This window comes from Carlito syrichta, unplaced genomic scaffold (genome assembly GCF_000164805.1).
Source record: "Carlito syrichta isolate Samal-C Ts95f unplaced genomic scaffold, Tarsius_syrichta-2.0.1 Scaffold304698, whole genome shotgun sequence".
Lineage (NCBI taxonomy): Eukaryota > Metazoa > Chordata > Mammalia > Primates > Tarsiidae > Carlito > Carlito syrichta.
Genome location: NW_007248794.1, coordinates 118,707 through 134,140, shown reverse-complemented (window position 1 = coordinate 134,140; position 15,434 = coordinate 118,707). Strand labels below are relative to the sequence as shown.

The window sequence follows — 15,434 nt, the reverse complement described above, 5'->3', positions numbered from 1 at the left end:
TTCTGGGGCAGAAGCTTGCCTGAGGGCTGTGAAAGGAGAAGGCCATGAATGAGCTGCCACTTCAGTACAATGGGTTTTTGCTCCCACCCTGGCCCCTACTCCATCACAAATCTGCAGGAAAGCAGATTAACTCCTTCAAGTCAGATGAGTTTGGGTTTTCACACAATGACCCATTACATCTCACACCAGACAGGCACTGGCTCCCAAAAACCTGATCCTCCCTCCAGCTGGAGTCTCAGATGCTTAGTAAGTAGGGAATTCACTCTTCTAGGGCAGAAGAACTCGGGCTCTTCCCTGCTGCCTGTGTCATCCCTGTGGCTACCTCCTCCCTCCTTTCAGCCACAGTCTGGAAACTTCAGCCAGGCCTCCAGGGACACAAAATGATCCCAGCCTGTGGCTGAGGGCTTGCACAGAGGTTTCTTTTAACAAGTGTGGTCTTTAAACCCACAGTCAATGGATTAAACTGACATTTAATGAAAAACAACTGCTAGATAGTTCATTTGAGCCATTTTCGTGAAAGAAAACAAAACTCTCTCACAACTGGAATATACACTTAGGGAAAATCCACTTTACATTTGCCTCTATAATGGTTTGATCGCATTATATTACAAACTTCCAAGAGGCCTTTTAAAAGGCATCAATGCTTGTCCCTGTGTTCTGTGTCAACAAGTGAAAAAGATGGATTCATTACTGCCTTGAATCCTTAAAAATACACACTCTCCTACCTTAGCAAAGCATGACTACATGAGGTCTTTAAATGACCTGCATGGGAACAAACAACAAGGGTGCTTACATCTCACGACACGTGACATAGCTTGGGTGCCTACCTCCTGCCCTGTCCTCCGCCTCTGGCTCCTCCTTCAGCAGCTTGCCCATGGAGTTGTACCACTTGAACTGCGGGTCAGGGATGCCAGCAATACTGCAGTTAATCAAGGCACTGTTCCCCTCCTTGACGATGAGATGGTCGGTCCTGGCGATGATGACGGGCACAGAGCCCAAGACCGCGCTCGTGCCATTTAAAGTGCTGTTCGTCACACTCTTGGCAGTGGCCAGGGTGGACACCAGGATGAAAAAGGGCACAGCAGGTGGGAAGCACACAGTCAGATGGCTCGTCAGTCGACCCATCTTCTGGGCTTGCACGGTAAGGCAACAGGAAGTGGCGCCCATGGAATGTCCTACTAGACAGCACGCGCCTCAGAGCAGGCCGTGGGACAAGCCTGCCCTGGTTCCGTAGAGTCGGTACTTGATTAAAAACCTGTAAATAACAAAACACATATACACGTAAGCATTGGCGTTCATCCTTGAAGTAGTATTATTTGTAAAATATTATCAATCCTACTAAATTACAAACCTACCATAACTTTTAAACAAAACTCAACCAGATTTTCAAATGTTAAATGATATTCCCCACAAAAATCATAATGTCCTTTCGTGAGTGTTGCTACTAAAATATACAGCTCTTAGGAAGAACAAATTTCTTATGTTAAATTTCCATCACAGTACCTCCCAGAGTTACCAGGGGATGTAGGTTTCTCTCATTCACCTACCGAGACTTCCCCAACACCCATCTTTATGCTGGATGACCCAAGTGTCCACCCCAGGGTTCCTCAACTCTCCTCTTTCAGTTCCCATCAGTGGTCAGCGCGTGGGCTCAGCCAGCACTAGGAAGGACTCACTGGAATCAGTCTGGTGTGTGGCTACCGCAGCATATGGCTCTCAGACCCTCCTTCCTCCCTGCACACAGCACCCCTCCACATGGTGCCCCACGTGTTCTCTCTGCATTAACTGTGAATTGTCGACTCCCAACCACTCGAGTTCTCTGGCTTTCATTTTCACCTGCCTCTCAGAGGCTAGGGACCCCATCGGTATGTCCAGGATGACATCATGGGTGGTTGCACCTTCATGTCCAAAGACCTAACCCTCCCTATTCCTCTATCCCCCATCCCATCCACAGATCTCACAGCCATACCTTCCCCAAAGGCAGACGCTATTACTACAACTCTTATAGAGTAAAGCATAAGAGCTGCTGGTGATGAAAACAACAACAGACCACACACTGGCTCGGTAGGAAAGAAAGGGTTTTGTTGGTGCCAGAAGTGTCCGTGTTCCCGTGGGACCTGACCACCTTCCTGCCCTGGGATGGCTGACACATCACACCACTGGCAGGAACCCTATGGTTCAGGAGACAGCACCGGCTGCAATGGTATGATAGGTGTCTGCCATGACTCTGTAAATGTCTTTCTTTACTTGGCTAAGCTTGTGGTTTCCTTTGACCAGGGTGGCAGGGGCTGTCAAGCCAACACTCAATACAGAATAGTGAAGGGCAGGGCCCAGGTTCTAGAAAGACTGGGCCAGGATGCTGGATCCAGGCATTTTCACTGGCTGAGGGTTTTGGCCAAGTACTTACCAATGCAGGACATCTGGGGGGATTCAAGGTCAAGTGGACATCAGGACTATGCACTGCTTGGCAGGACAAGCAAGGATGACTGGGAGGGTATAAGGCATCCTTTACTGACTCTATTTTTAAGATATGTGGTTTAAAAGACATTCCTTGTTTTGGGCTTTGTTTAGCACATTAATGGCTGCCATCCCATCAGAAGCAGCTACAAATGACTTCCTAGCAGAGGGTTCTGCGTAGGGGCTCACTTCTGAGGATGGACGAGCTGACCCCAGAGTGAGCATCTCAAGGGCAGGAACAGGGTCATGCCTCCTCAACTCCTGTGTGCCTGGGTCAAGCAGACACCTGCTAAAGCCCAGGGAGAACCGAGACAAGTGGGAGACGGGTATGTTGGAAACACACGGAAACTTCACAATGAGGAAGATGCGACAATGGGAGTTCACACTGAACGTAAAAGACAGACCTCCAGAGCTGCTTTCAAATGGAGACCAGCCCCACCACTGTCTGCTTTCAAATACATGCCAGTGGGAGTCGAGAGAAGAGAGACCACGTGCTGTCATGCCTTAATCACATAACCGCTTGTGGTAGGTTCCCTCAGGGACCTAAAGGTCTCAGAGGTGGGGATGTCATGCTGACAGTGGTCCCCTCCTCCCTACCCAATCCTTCCCCATTCTGAAGAGTTACTAAGGAACAGAAAACACAAGACATAACTTAAAGGCTGTTGGTAGCAAAGTGCTTTTACTTTAAAACTCTGTGAACATTTATCTCTAAAAACAAAGCACTGTATCAACACTAATGAACTAATAGTTTTAGTAAGAATTCACTCTCTACTCACTCTTCAGTTCAGGTTTTTAAAATAGTATATGATGTGGTGGGCACCCTGCCACAACGTAGGGGCAAGAAGTGCAGCAAACTCAACACACTGGAGGCCGGTCACACATGGTCCGGTTGGGATGTGAGACCCTCATCTCTTCAGCCTGCTCTCCAGGTGTTGTGGGCAGGGGTGGGCAGGAAGAAAGGCACCAGACAGTCCCAGGGACACCTGAGACGATGCCTGTTGACCACCCAGCCGGCACCCAGTCCCCATGGTGAATCCAGGGCTCACGGAGGTCCCAGGCCTCCTCCTAGCCATGGCATGTGTGGCTCATGCCGAACTCCTGATGCCCTCTTGGTGTGCAATCTTACACCCTTCTGTTCCGTGTGGAGGAGATGTTTTTCCAGTGGCATGGAGACCTTCTGCCGGCAGAAGCTCATCCACACAGTGCCGTGGGACAACCTTTGCACAGGCACCCAGGACAATGGCACACACTCACCTGGTACACCACACTACGTGAAACCCAGTGGTAGTTATTTAGAGTCAGTTACAATGCACTGCCCAGGGAACATGAGACGTCATGACTAGACGAGGGGAAATATTTCACAAATGTACTTTCTTCAGTGTGTCAGGAAGGGACCTCACAGACACATCAAGAGAAGTTCAGTGAATAACAATCCAGCAGTGAAAGGTATTTGAGCACCAAAGAGTAAACCTAAGCACTATAATCCAGCAGCTGAAGTGCAGCCTTTCAGACACAAGAACAAAGACCATAGATTCCAAATCCAGGGCTTAGTAAAAGCTACAATGGACAAATTGTTAAGCTTCATGAGTTTGCTCATGACCTCTGGGAAAATTTTCACAGGCTACTTTATTTTCTGTAAGCAGGACAAAAGAGAAAATATTTAACAAACACTAAATGTTCTTTCTTTAATTCGACCCCTTCCCTACCTCCCAATATTCATCTAAAAATGTTTAATGAGAGGGTCTCTTAAGTCTATTTCCTGTTTCTCCATCATTAGTCAATAAGCTACTGCTGGTGTCCTTCTAAAGTTGGGAGGACAAGGGCCTCTTGTGCAAGGGTGTTTTGAACAAATGAACATACACCATTGTTGTTTACTGGCGGTATCAATGAGGGCGTCGCTGCATTCACTCTGATGAGTAACTGGGTGCTGCTATAACACCTGCAGAGAGTTACCCTATTTTTGTGTGTGTGAGAATGATGCCACAGGCACATGGTTGCCTCAGCATCAGGACACACTCATGGCAGGATGGTACCCATGATGCAAGGAGGGGAAAATGCAACTTCACATGAGTTGGAGAGGGCACCGAAACACTCACTAAGTAGTAAGCGTCAACTTTTCAAAACCAGTGACCCTCTGCAGCCATTTCAGCTATGGATATATTTCTACAACTTCCTTTCCCATGTATCACAATACATTCAAGATATCCACACAAGTCTCTTCTGTAAACAAAATTGAAAGATTATTTTCTTTTGCAATTTTTAAGAAACATTATGACAGCAAAATTTTCACTGGCCCATTCCGTCTCATCTAGCTGTCTCATGATAAACTTAGAATGAGATTCTTAGGCAGTTAAGGTGATCTCTGAATACAAACTATGGAAATCCAAAGTCAAAGGCCAAGGAATTGTGGAACAAGACCGTTCCTGCAGCAATTACTGCAGTTCAGAATGAAATCACATAAATGATAAATCAGCTGCATTTTACCTCAGTATCTGATATCATGTTACAGAAAGAGATTCACCTGCCCTCCAGTCTCATCCTTTCTCTACATATTCTAGAGCCTCTCTGTGTGCCATCTCTGATCAGATGGCAAATGTCATCACCACGTCACCACATGAACATAGGAGAGGACATTGCTTTAGGTTACTTTCAGGAGCACCCAGAGAGGATGAAATCAAACCAAATCAACATGCCTTAACTGAGAGACACCCTGTGCCAGGCACCGCACCAGGGTGAAGGTACCAAGGAATCCAGTCCTTACCTGTGGACATCCAGGGATCCAGAGAAATGTCAGTCAAGAGTTACAAGTCAGTATGACAACTGCCCATTTGAGGGCATAAGCACCCACCGAGGCACAGAAGAGACCCAGGTGGTCTGGAAGGGCCAGGCTGAACTCCCTGGAGGAAGAGACCACTTTGTTTCATTTTAAAGGAGTCACAAAGTGGGCTAGGGGAGAGAAGAGGACCCAAAAAGAGGACTGGCATCTGAGAGATGGTAATGAGAAAGGCAGACACAACTGGGGAGTGTCTGTCATAGGCATGGTTGGGTGGTATGGAGGAAGTGCGAGGCCGCTGGAAAGGCAGATGAAGGACATACCACCCTAAATTGCTTAGGGTTATAAAATCATTACAAAAAAACCATTTGGATATGCAGGTGAGACACTGTTGATAGCCCACTAAATATGGGTGTTGGTTCAGCCTGACCATCAGAAGGGAGGAAGTCAAGTGGCCTGTTACTACAGCCTTTTAAAGAGAAAAAGAGATCACAAACACAAACCTTAATAGAGACAGAGAAAAAAATATTAAAGACTGTCTTCTGCAGACATGATTAGACAAGATAAAGACAGGCCTACCATACATCTCTGTTTCTATTAGGATATGAGTCTGGAAAAAGCTCTGGATATCTTTTCATAAAGGTTTTTTGCTATACAAGGAATGGACACCCAGAGAAGGGAAGGGATTGCACAGGGATTGTTATTAATTTAGTGGCTTGGAACCAGAATGAAAGCCTGTGACTGCCAACAATAATCCCAGATTGGGGCAAGGATTATGGTAAAATCTCCTGGTTCCTTAAAGGTAAGTTTTAAGTTGTTCCCACGGTGGAAACACGGAATGAAGCCCCCTCTAGTCACAGACACATCTTATAGGGGAGTTTACCACTGCTTCAGCACACGTTTAACATCTTCAAATTCTCATTCTAAACACACAAGCTACAATAGTTTTGGATCACGTAAATCCTTAACTGATCAGAGAGATGTTTTCTTAGGAATGTGATGGTCCAGGGAATAAACTAACTCTGGAAAGGAAACAAAATAGGATGTGTGCTGCCGGTTCAATCCCCACACAGATCAGGAGGAGGACCTGGGGTCGGGGTGCCATGTAGCACTTGTCCTTCATCTTGGACGTGCTCCTCGTCAGAGTTCATGTTCAGCTAAGACTGGCTCAGGAGCATTCTGGCTGCAATCTGTCTTCTCTGCCTGTCTCTACCATTCAAATATATTTTTCCAACGTTTCCCCCCACCTATAAAAAAAGTATGTCCTTTCAAAACACCCTTCTCCTCTTCATGTAGGGTGTGCACACAAGGAGATTCAAACTTCCAATCTAGGCCAACAAGTTTGTGATGTCACCTTCTAATCCACAGCACAACTTACAGCCACTTCTAGTTTTTTTTTTTTAATTGGTGACTCACTCTGTCACCCAAGCTAGAGTGCAGTGGCATGCTCATGGCCACCACAGTCTCAACCTGCTGGGCTCAGGTGGTCTTTCCACCTCAGCCTTCCAAGTAGCTGGAACCACAGGCATGTGCCACTATGCTCAGCTGAATTTTTGATTTACTGTAGAGACGATATCTTGCCATGTTGCTCAAGCTGGTCTTGAACCCCTGAGCCCAGGTAATCCTCTCGCCTCCACCTCCCAAAATTCTGGGATGACAGGCATGAGCCACTGTGCCCAGTTCACTCCTAGTTCTTATTTTTGTGATCTAAAGTCCACTCCCAAAAAGTTCTTCATGTGATCAGTGAATAAACTCCAACATTCAGAGGGAAGCCAGGCAGGGTTGCTGCCTTTCTGGACACTGGACACATCAGTGAGTCAGGGCTTTTCTCTGACCTGAAAGAATGACCAGAGGCCCATTTGCCGGGGGGTACTTGGTGGAGAGCTGACCCACATGTCCAGGTTGAAGCATGCTCTGCCTGGACTGAGGAAGCAACCCTGTCTGGTGCAGCCCACCAGCATGTGGTCATAGAGAGTTTACACTTTCCTGCAAATTCTGGAACCTTGCAAGCTCCCAAAGCCTCGATGATGAAAGAGTTTTTCTTAGTTCCCATCCCCTGCCCATATAACCATGCACAGCCTCCAGCAGATCAGACAGAACTGGGGTACAGCTTTACACACAAATGATATTACAAAAGGGGTCGACTGCTTTTGGTGGAACAGCCACAGTGAAGCCACTGGGCTCATCGTGAGCCTGAATGACAGTATTCACACCCAACAGAGTAAGAATAACTCCTGACAGGGCACATCACTCTAGCTGGCCCATCAGAAGAGCTCACATGAGAAAAGCCTGTATGGCCTCCCTGAAGCCGAGCAGATCACAGAACAACAAGGGGAGGTGGGGCACCGGCAAGAAGTGAGGTGACCTGAGGTTAAGGGTAAGAATGAGAATCCTGGGGTGAGGTATGGAGAGAGGCCAGATGTCCAGGAGGAAGACCCATGAGCTGGGCATGAGGGCGCTGGTACCTCTCCTTGGTTCTGCAATGTTCCAGAGATGACCCTGTCTCTTAGGTCCTTCCCAAAGCCACTGTCCCACAATGACGCCAACTGGGGGTAGGGATCTCAGCGGCCCGGGGGTGGGGTGGGACAGGGCTGTCAAAGGGAAGAAATAGGAAGGGGAAGATGAGAGAAGGGGAAGGGAGTTGCTCATACAGATAAAAATGCCACCAGGCAAAGCACTATGACGGCCAAGTCACGTGTGACCCGAGGTGGCCATGGTCTGTCCCAAGACAACTGTGCATCACGTGCTCACTTGGTCTCCATGGGGAGGCCAATTCCTGTGCCCCTTACACCCTGGATGAGGCCATGAAAGAGAGAATAAACTCAGCCTTTCAAACTCTGCAAAGGCCCACTGATGTGAACACCACATTGCCCCAGGCAGTACATACAGACAGCTGTTGTGGAGGGCTGTGCTTCTGGCCCACCTCTGGCCCTCACTGCAGGCTCTTCCCACAGCCCACGTAGGGGCTGCTTGTAGCAATCCAGGTTTCATACATCTACCTTCTCCCTGCACGGTCAGGTGCTGAACACAGGACCCCAGGGGTCTGCCCAAGGCACCCCATCACCCACCTTGGGTCTGGAAGCCTCACTCTATGGATGACTCACTGCAGCAGCCCTGTGTCTGCTCTTGCAAGAGGAAGTGTGATTTTTATCAGTCACTAAATTCCCTGTAACCAAATGGATGGCATGCTAGTATCTACCGACTGCTTAGCGCCAGGCATTTGCTCATTACCCTTATTATTGCTTTTTTAAATGATCAGTAACAATCTGGGCATGAAGAATACCTCAAATATAATGAAACAAAACCCTCAAGCTCTTCTGTGGTCACAGCATGTGTGTTCCAGCTGTTCTTCATGAGGTGGAGGCTGGGTGGACTCCGTCTGCATTTCCCTCTCCCAACCTTTACCTTCCCCAGCCACTTGGGCCCTGCCCACCTCAGAACACCCAGGCATATGCAGCCCCTTCACTTACTGCTCCCTCATGTAGACAAGCTCCTGCAAGGCTGATCCACCTCTTACTCTGCCTCACGTCGATGAATTACAAAATGCTCCTGCAGACACTGCCCCACCTGACCCTCTGAGAAGGGCAGTCTGAGCAATACTGCCCACCCAATGGTGTGAGAGCCCAGGACCAGGAACCAGTGACATGAGAGTTCCTGCAGAGCCTGTATCTCCTGATTCAAGGCAGGGCTCTCATGACCTGCACATGTGGCCATGAGCGAGTGCCATGGCTCAGCAAACTGTCCAAATGCCACAAGTGTCTACACCTCCCTAAGCATCCAAGTAAACATTTAAAATTGTGTATATGAGAGCAATGCTTTTCTGGATCTCAGTAATCTTCTGGCTGACTCAAGGGGATGTCTTAAGATCCATTGTCTGCCACCGTTATGTACTTCTCAACGTGACACCATGGCAAATCATCGTCATTAGAGAAAACCACCAGAGGGAAGTAAAAAGCAGGGATTTACCAGCTCCCACAGGTCATTTCTGAAGAAAGGAACTTGGCTCGCTCTCAGCTTTGATGGGAAAAGGCGGGCCAGGTTGCACCCACCACCCAGTGTCCTCGACGACACCTCAGCTGAACAGTGTCACCTACGTGACTAAGACAATCAGGAATGACTGAGCCCCAGGTACTGATGAGGCCTATCTTACATGCTTAGTACCAACTACTATTAAAAAAGTTGATGACCAGGTCTTTACCTCAAAAGTGCTTAGAATTTTGACAACATCTGCATACAGCAGCAATACTTATGCACTTAACTAGGCATATACCATAGACATTCCTCTTCCTATTTCCTGGTTCTCATGCTTAAAATCCCCTTTTCCCACCCTGTATAGACACGGTACACATGGCTATCCCATCTCCGTTCTGGTTCTGGATTCCTGCGCTGAAAACGCCCCCTCTTCCTCCCTGTGTAGACACGGTACACATGGCCACCCTGTTCTCGTCCTAGTTCTGGGCTCCTGTGCTTAAAATGCCTTTGCCTCCCTGTGTAGACACAGTACATATGGCCACCCCGTCCTCATCCTGTTCCGGGATCCCACAATAAAAACATCCCCTCTCCCTTCCTGTGTAGACACAATACACATGGCCATGGTCCTTGTCCTAGTTCCGGGTTCCTGTGCTTAAAACTCTCCCCGTCCCTCCTATGTAGACACAGAACACAGTCATCCCATCCTCATTCTGTTTCTGGGTTCCCATGCTTAAATGCTCCCTTTCCCCCCTGTTTAGACACAGTGCAAATGGCTACCCCATTCCAATCCTGGTTCTGGGTTCCTGTGCTTCAAACACCCCTCTCCTTCCCTGAGTACACACAGTATACACGGCCACTCTGTCCTCCTCCTGTTCTGGGTTCCCATGCTTAAAATGCCCCCTTTTCCTGTCTAGACACAGTATGCATGCCCACTCCATCCTCTTGCCGATTCTGGGTTCCCAAGCTTAAAACACTCCTCTCCTCCCTGTGTAGACATAATACACATAGCCACCCCATCCCCATCCTAGCTCTGGGTTCCTGTGTTTAAAATGCCCCTTTTCCCTCCTATGTAGACACAGTACACATGGCCACTCCATCCTCATGCTGATTCTGAGTTCCCGTGCTTAAAACACCTCTCTCCTTCCCTGTGTAGACACAGTACACATGGCCACTTCATCCTTGTCCTGGGTTCCCGCACTCAACATCTCCAGTCGGTCTCCTTTCTGCCTGCAGTCCTCGATGACCCACTGAGGCCCAGCCTGCCTCACCCGCACACTGTGTTGGTGCTGAGGTCAGCTGACCCTGGAAAACCTGGTCTACCTGCATGCCATGCTAGTCTTCTGCCAAAGGCGTAAAAGTGAAGTCCCTGCAGAATGCACATGATCCTCATGGTCTGACCCTTCCTCTTTCTCCCACCATGTTCCCCTCCTGAACTCACAAGCATTCCCATGGTGTCTAAGCTGTGCAGCCTGGTACGCCTGGATCACATGTGCAGAATGCACATGATCCTCATGGTCTGACCCTTTCTCCTTCCCCCACCACGTTCACCTCCTGAACTCACAGGTGTTGCTGTGGCACCTCAGCCACACTGCCTTCCTTGCCCCATATGCCTGGAAAACTCCTACTTAGTTGTGAAATCTCTGCTTAAAGTCCCCCAGGACCCCTGGGTAGGCCCAGATACTCATTTTCCCATAGACCTGTCCTCCTAATGTCATGTGTCTGTTGTCACTGTCTTTGTGCACATCTGTCCCTCTATGAGGAGATCTCAGGTTGTCAATCCCGGCTAGGTGAATAACTGAATTAACGGATGAAAGGATTGGGGGGCTGGGCCTGGAGCATGGGTGACTGACGCAGTCATGAGGAATATAAGTCACCAGAAAGAACACCGCGTGCACAGAACACCAAGACTGAGGCCAGAACGGGAGAAGCCAGGACACGCCCAGGAAAATAAAGACACTCAAATTCGTCTTGGTCATGTCCTTCTGTTATTTCAGCACCAGGCAGCACTAGCCTGGGCTTCCCTGACCACCTGTTTGAGCACTGGTTGTCTCCACTGATTTTTTCTTCCATACAATTCAGCTTCAATTCAGAGCAACTCTTGTCTACTAGGGAAGAAGGTTTCCTCTGTTTGCATTTTCTAGACACAGAGATGTCGGCTCACCTGGACACTGAGTTTCATAGGCAGATGCTGAGACCCTGGACATAAGAGGCTGGACACATCTGGGAAGAGTGACAGGGGTTCTCACGTCCCAACACGGAAGCCAGATCCCCCAGTAGGAAAGCTGCCGTCCACCCCTCCAGATCTGGAGTCTGTGGCAAACACTGCTGACTGAAGGTGATGGTGTCTGGCTGGGCCAGCACTAGCCACGACACCGTGAGTGGCATAGCCAGTGGGTCAAGGCCAGCCCCCATGAAATTCCATCATTTTCAAGCTAATGATAGTGACAAGTTCACATGCTCATGGCAGCAACTGTTGTTACGGGACATAGGCAAAAACACGGCAGCTGAAACCGGACTAAGTCTCTCTGGGGGACTTCCTGTTCTTCGATTGCAAATCAGGAGTAATGGACTTCCTGAGCTTTCAATATCACACATGCACATAGGTTGCCATTCAGGGCACAACTAGGTTGCCTTTCAGGAAGACAAATCTGGCAGCTGCCTGTTCCCTTCATGTGCTGGTCTCCTACTGTTTATCTGCAACAGGATGGTGTCCAAACTCCCTCGTGTGTCTCTGAGACCCCCAGCATAAAGCCCACTCATGCCCTCCTACAGCTGCACCCTCCCAGCCCTTCTTTCTTGACCCAGCTCTGGCAACAGATTGCCACGAGCTTAGTGATTTACACCACACAGGTAACATCCTGTGGTTTTGGGTGTGGAAATCAGCAGGGTCCTAATGGGCCGTTATCAAGAGGCCCTGGTAAAATTCCACAGATTCTTGTAAGAAACAGGACAATAAATCAAAAAATCAGCTGGGTGTGGTAGCGCATGCCTGTAATTCCGGCTACTTGGAAGGCTGAGGTGGAAGCATCGCCAGAGACCAGCAGGTCAAGGCTGCGGTGGCCAGGAGCGGCCGCTGCACTCCGGTCTGGGCGACAGAGTGAGACTCCAACTCAAAAAAAAAAAAAAGAAACAGGAAGAAGCAGGAATGAGCACCACAGTGATACCACATGAGGCAGGTGCCACATGAGGCAGGTGCCACTGGCCTTGAAGAGGGACACAAAGCCTTCCCACGGTGCAGTACCAGATGCCTCTGGATGCTGGAAGGGCAAAGAAACAGTTGCTCCCTGGAGTCCTTTGAAGGACGCAGCCCTGCTGATTTGACTCCTTGACTTTAGCCCAGTGAAACCATGTTGAGCTTCCAGCCTGGGCCTTCCTGTAAAATCCAGGATAGTCTCTTGATTCAAGATCCTCAGTCTAATCACATCTGCAAAGGCCCACAGTGGACACCTGAGGGGTCATCATTCTGCCCGCCATAATGGTATGCCTTCTGCCTGGAGTGTCACTGACACTTCAGCCATTCCCTAAGGCCCTATGGAAATATTACGAGCACAAGGCCCCTCCCCAACCCACAAGCTCCTTCCTCCTTTGCCCCGCCCCCAGCGCAGAGGCTTTGTCCTCGCTGCCCCTCCCCCAACCCAATAGGCTCCTTCTTCTGTCTGCCCAGTGATGGTGCACACCTGCCTGGAAGAAGTCTCTTGCACTGTAACAGCTGTCCTCAAGTGTATCTCTCAACTAGGTGGTGAGTCAGTGTGTCTCATTTGTTTCTGTAGCCCCAGGGGCCTAACTATAAAAGTTTGTGGGAAAGAGAAATTAATGTGATATTTTAACAAGTGAAGACCTCAGGTGGAGGCAGAGATAAGACCAACACATTCACAGGACTTCTGTGTGGGGTATAATCTTTAAACTTTTGTCAGCTCTTACCTGGTTATCATCACCTCCTCAACACTCCTGGAACCACCTTTCAACCATGCCAGGGAGACATTACAGCAAACTTAAAACTAGCCCTTTGCATCTTAAGGCTGTTTCTAACTATGATGTAACTTTCCATGGATTTCAAAATATTGCCAAAGTTTTACATGTCCTCCTGGGCTTGGTAGAAAAGGCAAGTCGCACCCCAGGTGCCAGGCAAGATGCCAAGTTAGGGGAGAGACAGCATCTCCATGATTCCTAAATCCCCAAAATAAATAGCACGTGCCTCACAAACCTGACTGAGCTGTGTCGGAAGCAAAAAGCAACTTGGCTGCAATAGTCACTTGGAATTTCAGTATCTGCAAGTTCTTGCATTAAAAAAAAAAAGAATTAAAAGTCCAAATTAAGCAAAATTTAAATAGTCTCAACTATTTCCATTGCAAGCCAAAGAAGGAGTTGAATAAATTAAGGTCGCATGGATGGGGGGTAGCTCTATTTTTAAAGGCAGCAGTTTGGGGTGGAACATCTAATGTCACGAACACCACTGTACAGTACGAAATCCAAACACATGGAAATAAAACTAAAAATCACGTGACTGGCAGCTGAGCTGCAAGACCTCACCGGTTACCTGCAAAAGGGAAAAAATTCTCCCCTGTTTTGTAATTTGAATATAACTTGAATACTACTTTTTGTTGTTACTGTTATTATTTTCATGGAAGGGGTCATAAAACCCCTTTTCAACCTAACTCCTGTTGGTTTTGCTAGCCTGAAAACCCAGGGAAGTTGTAAACAAGTCCTTGGTTAAATTTCATTTCACTGAGAAAATACTTGAGACCTCTGAAGCACAAAGAGGGGCCAATGGATCTGCATTAAATACCACACTCCCAAGGATCCAGTGAGGCCTGGCTGCTTCCTCTAAGTCTGGAGGAATCCAAGGCTGCTGGAGAGGCACCACCTCCACTGGAGTACAGCTGAGGGTGAGGCCGGCTGCTCAGGGAAAGGGGCAAGTAGAGGCTGACTTCAGATCTCATGCATTTTTACAGACAGGGGAAGCTCAGTTCCCCAGTATGGGTGTTGGGTTTTTCAAACTTCTGAATTTCTCTATATACGTATCTGGAAATATATTCAGGAGCAGAGAACACACCAAGGAGACTTTTTGGCAAGACTGCAGGTCTAGCCAGTAAGATGGTCACGTTGTTGCCACTGTGTGAACACACAGACTCAACTGTTTGGCAAGACTACAGGTTTAGCAGGGGTAAGATGGTTATGTTGCTGCCACTTTGTTGTCTGGACACATCAGCCTTCCCGGTTGTTAATTCCCTGTTGTTAGGTTAGGTCCAAGGGCAGCACAGACAGAGCCAATGGGGGAGCCGGGCAGACCTGGACCCCTCAGGCACCCACCTCACAGGCAGCTCGCAGGTTACAGCCCAGGGAAGTGGAGGCATTTCTAGAGTTGGCCAAGCTCTACTAAGAAGGCAAACAAGACGTTTTGTAATAAGCTGAATACACAAAACAACGGAACCCACTAAGTGGTACTTAGGAAACAGGTTTGAGAATCTGGCTTTGGTTACTAGCAGAACCAGTGCCCACTAGAAAAAGGATCCTTTACCTCGCCCCTATTAGATCCAACGTCCTCCCAGCATTCGAGGTACTAAGAGTCTGAGAGGCCGCAGTGGGACCTACAGATGGCATTTTCCGCGGAAGTAAAACGTCAGCAGAACCACCTTGCTCTAAAGTATCACTCCTGAAAATGAATCTTCTTTCCATCTTGCCTTTCATCCTGAAGGATTCCACTACGTTCTGCATAGTAGCAACTGGAAAAAAAAGTGTTTCATCTAGAAACAAAAGTGAGAAAACTACAAAAAACATTGCGCTTCTACGATGCTCGGCTTCCAAGTGTTTAATATAAAGCCAAGATAACGCAAAACAAAGCTCACCACAGGAGCCAGACTTCCCTGAGAACACGAATCCCCACGCACGGTGACACTTCGCCCTCAGGGGCTGTGGCTCTGTCTCTGCAGCGCCAGCAGACGCCAGGCCGGCACACGCTCTTCTTCCCAGCCGGCTTGGTACATCCTGCAACTGGAAAGTCGAGTTGTTTCGGAGGGGAGGCAGGTGAGCGACCAGGCTCAGAATAAACCGATTCTGCAGTCACCGTTCCCTGCGCCGACGGAGCGCGCCTCCCCACCCGCCATGCGGCAAGTCCGTGTCAACTTGCTCCGGGGTCAGATGCGACAAACTCCGGGAGCGTGAGCGGCGACTCCACAGCCTCCCGCACCCCGCGGCCTCCAGCGCACGACCCGCGGGGGCCCCGCCGGGAGCC

The 15,434-nt window shown here is 48.7% G+C and overlaps 1 protein-coding gene across 2 annotated transcripts in view; it reads right to left on the bottom strand.

The window, feature by feature from the left end:
- The window catches only part of MFAP3L (microfibril associated protein 3 like), a 28,596-nt gene that overhangs the window by 12,679 nt on the left and 483 nt on the right, over positions 1-15,434 (bottom strand). The window contains exon 1 of one of the 2 annotated variants that reach the window (XM_008060677.2): positions 828-1,134. The exons of the other annotated variant lie outside the window; for it this stretch is intronic. Within the exon in view, the coding sequence (XP_008058868.2) occupies positions 828-1,125 (298 nt within the window). The 5' untranslated portion in view covers positions 1,126-1,134. Of the gene's footprint in view, positions 1-827; positions 1,135-15,434 lie in introns of those variants that run through there. 2 annotated transcript variants of the gene reach the window in all.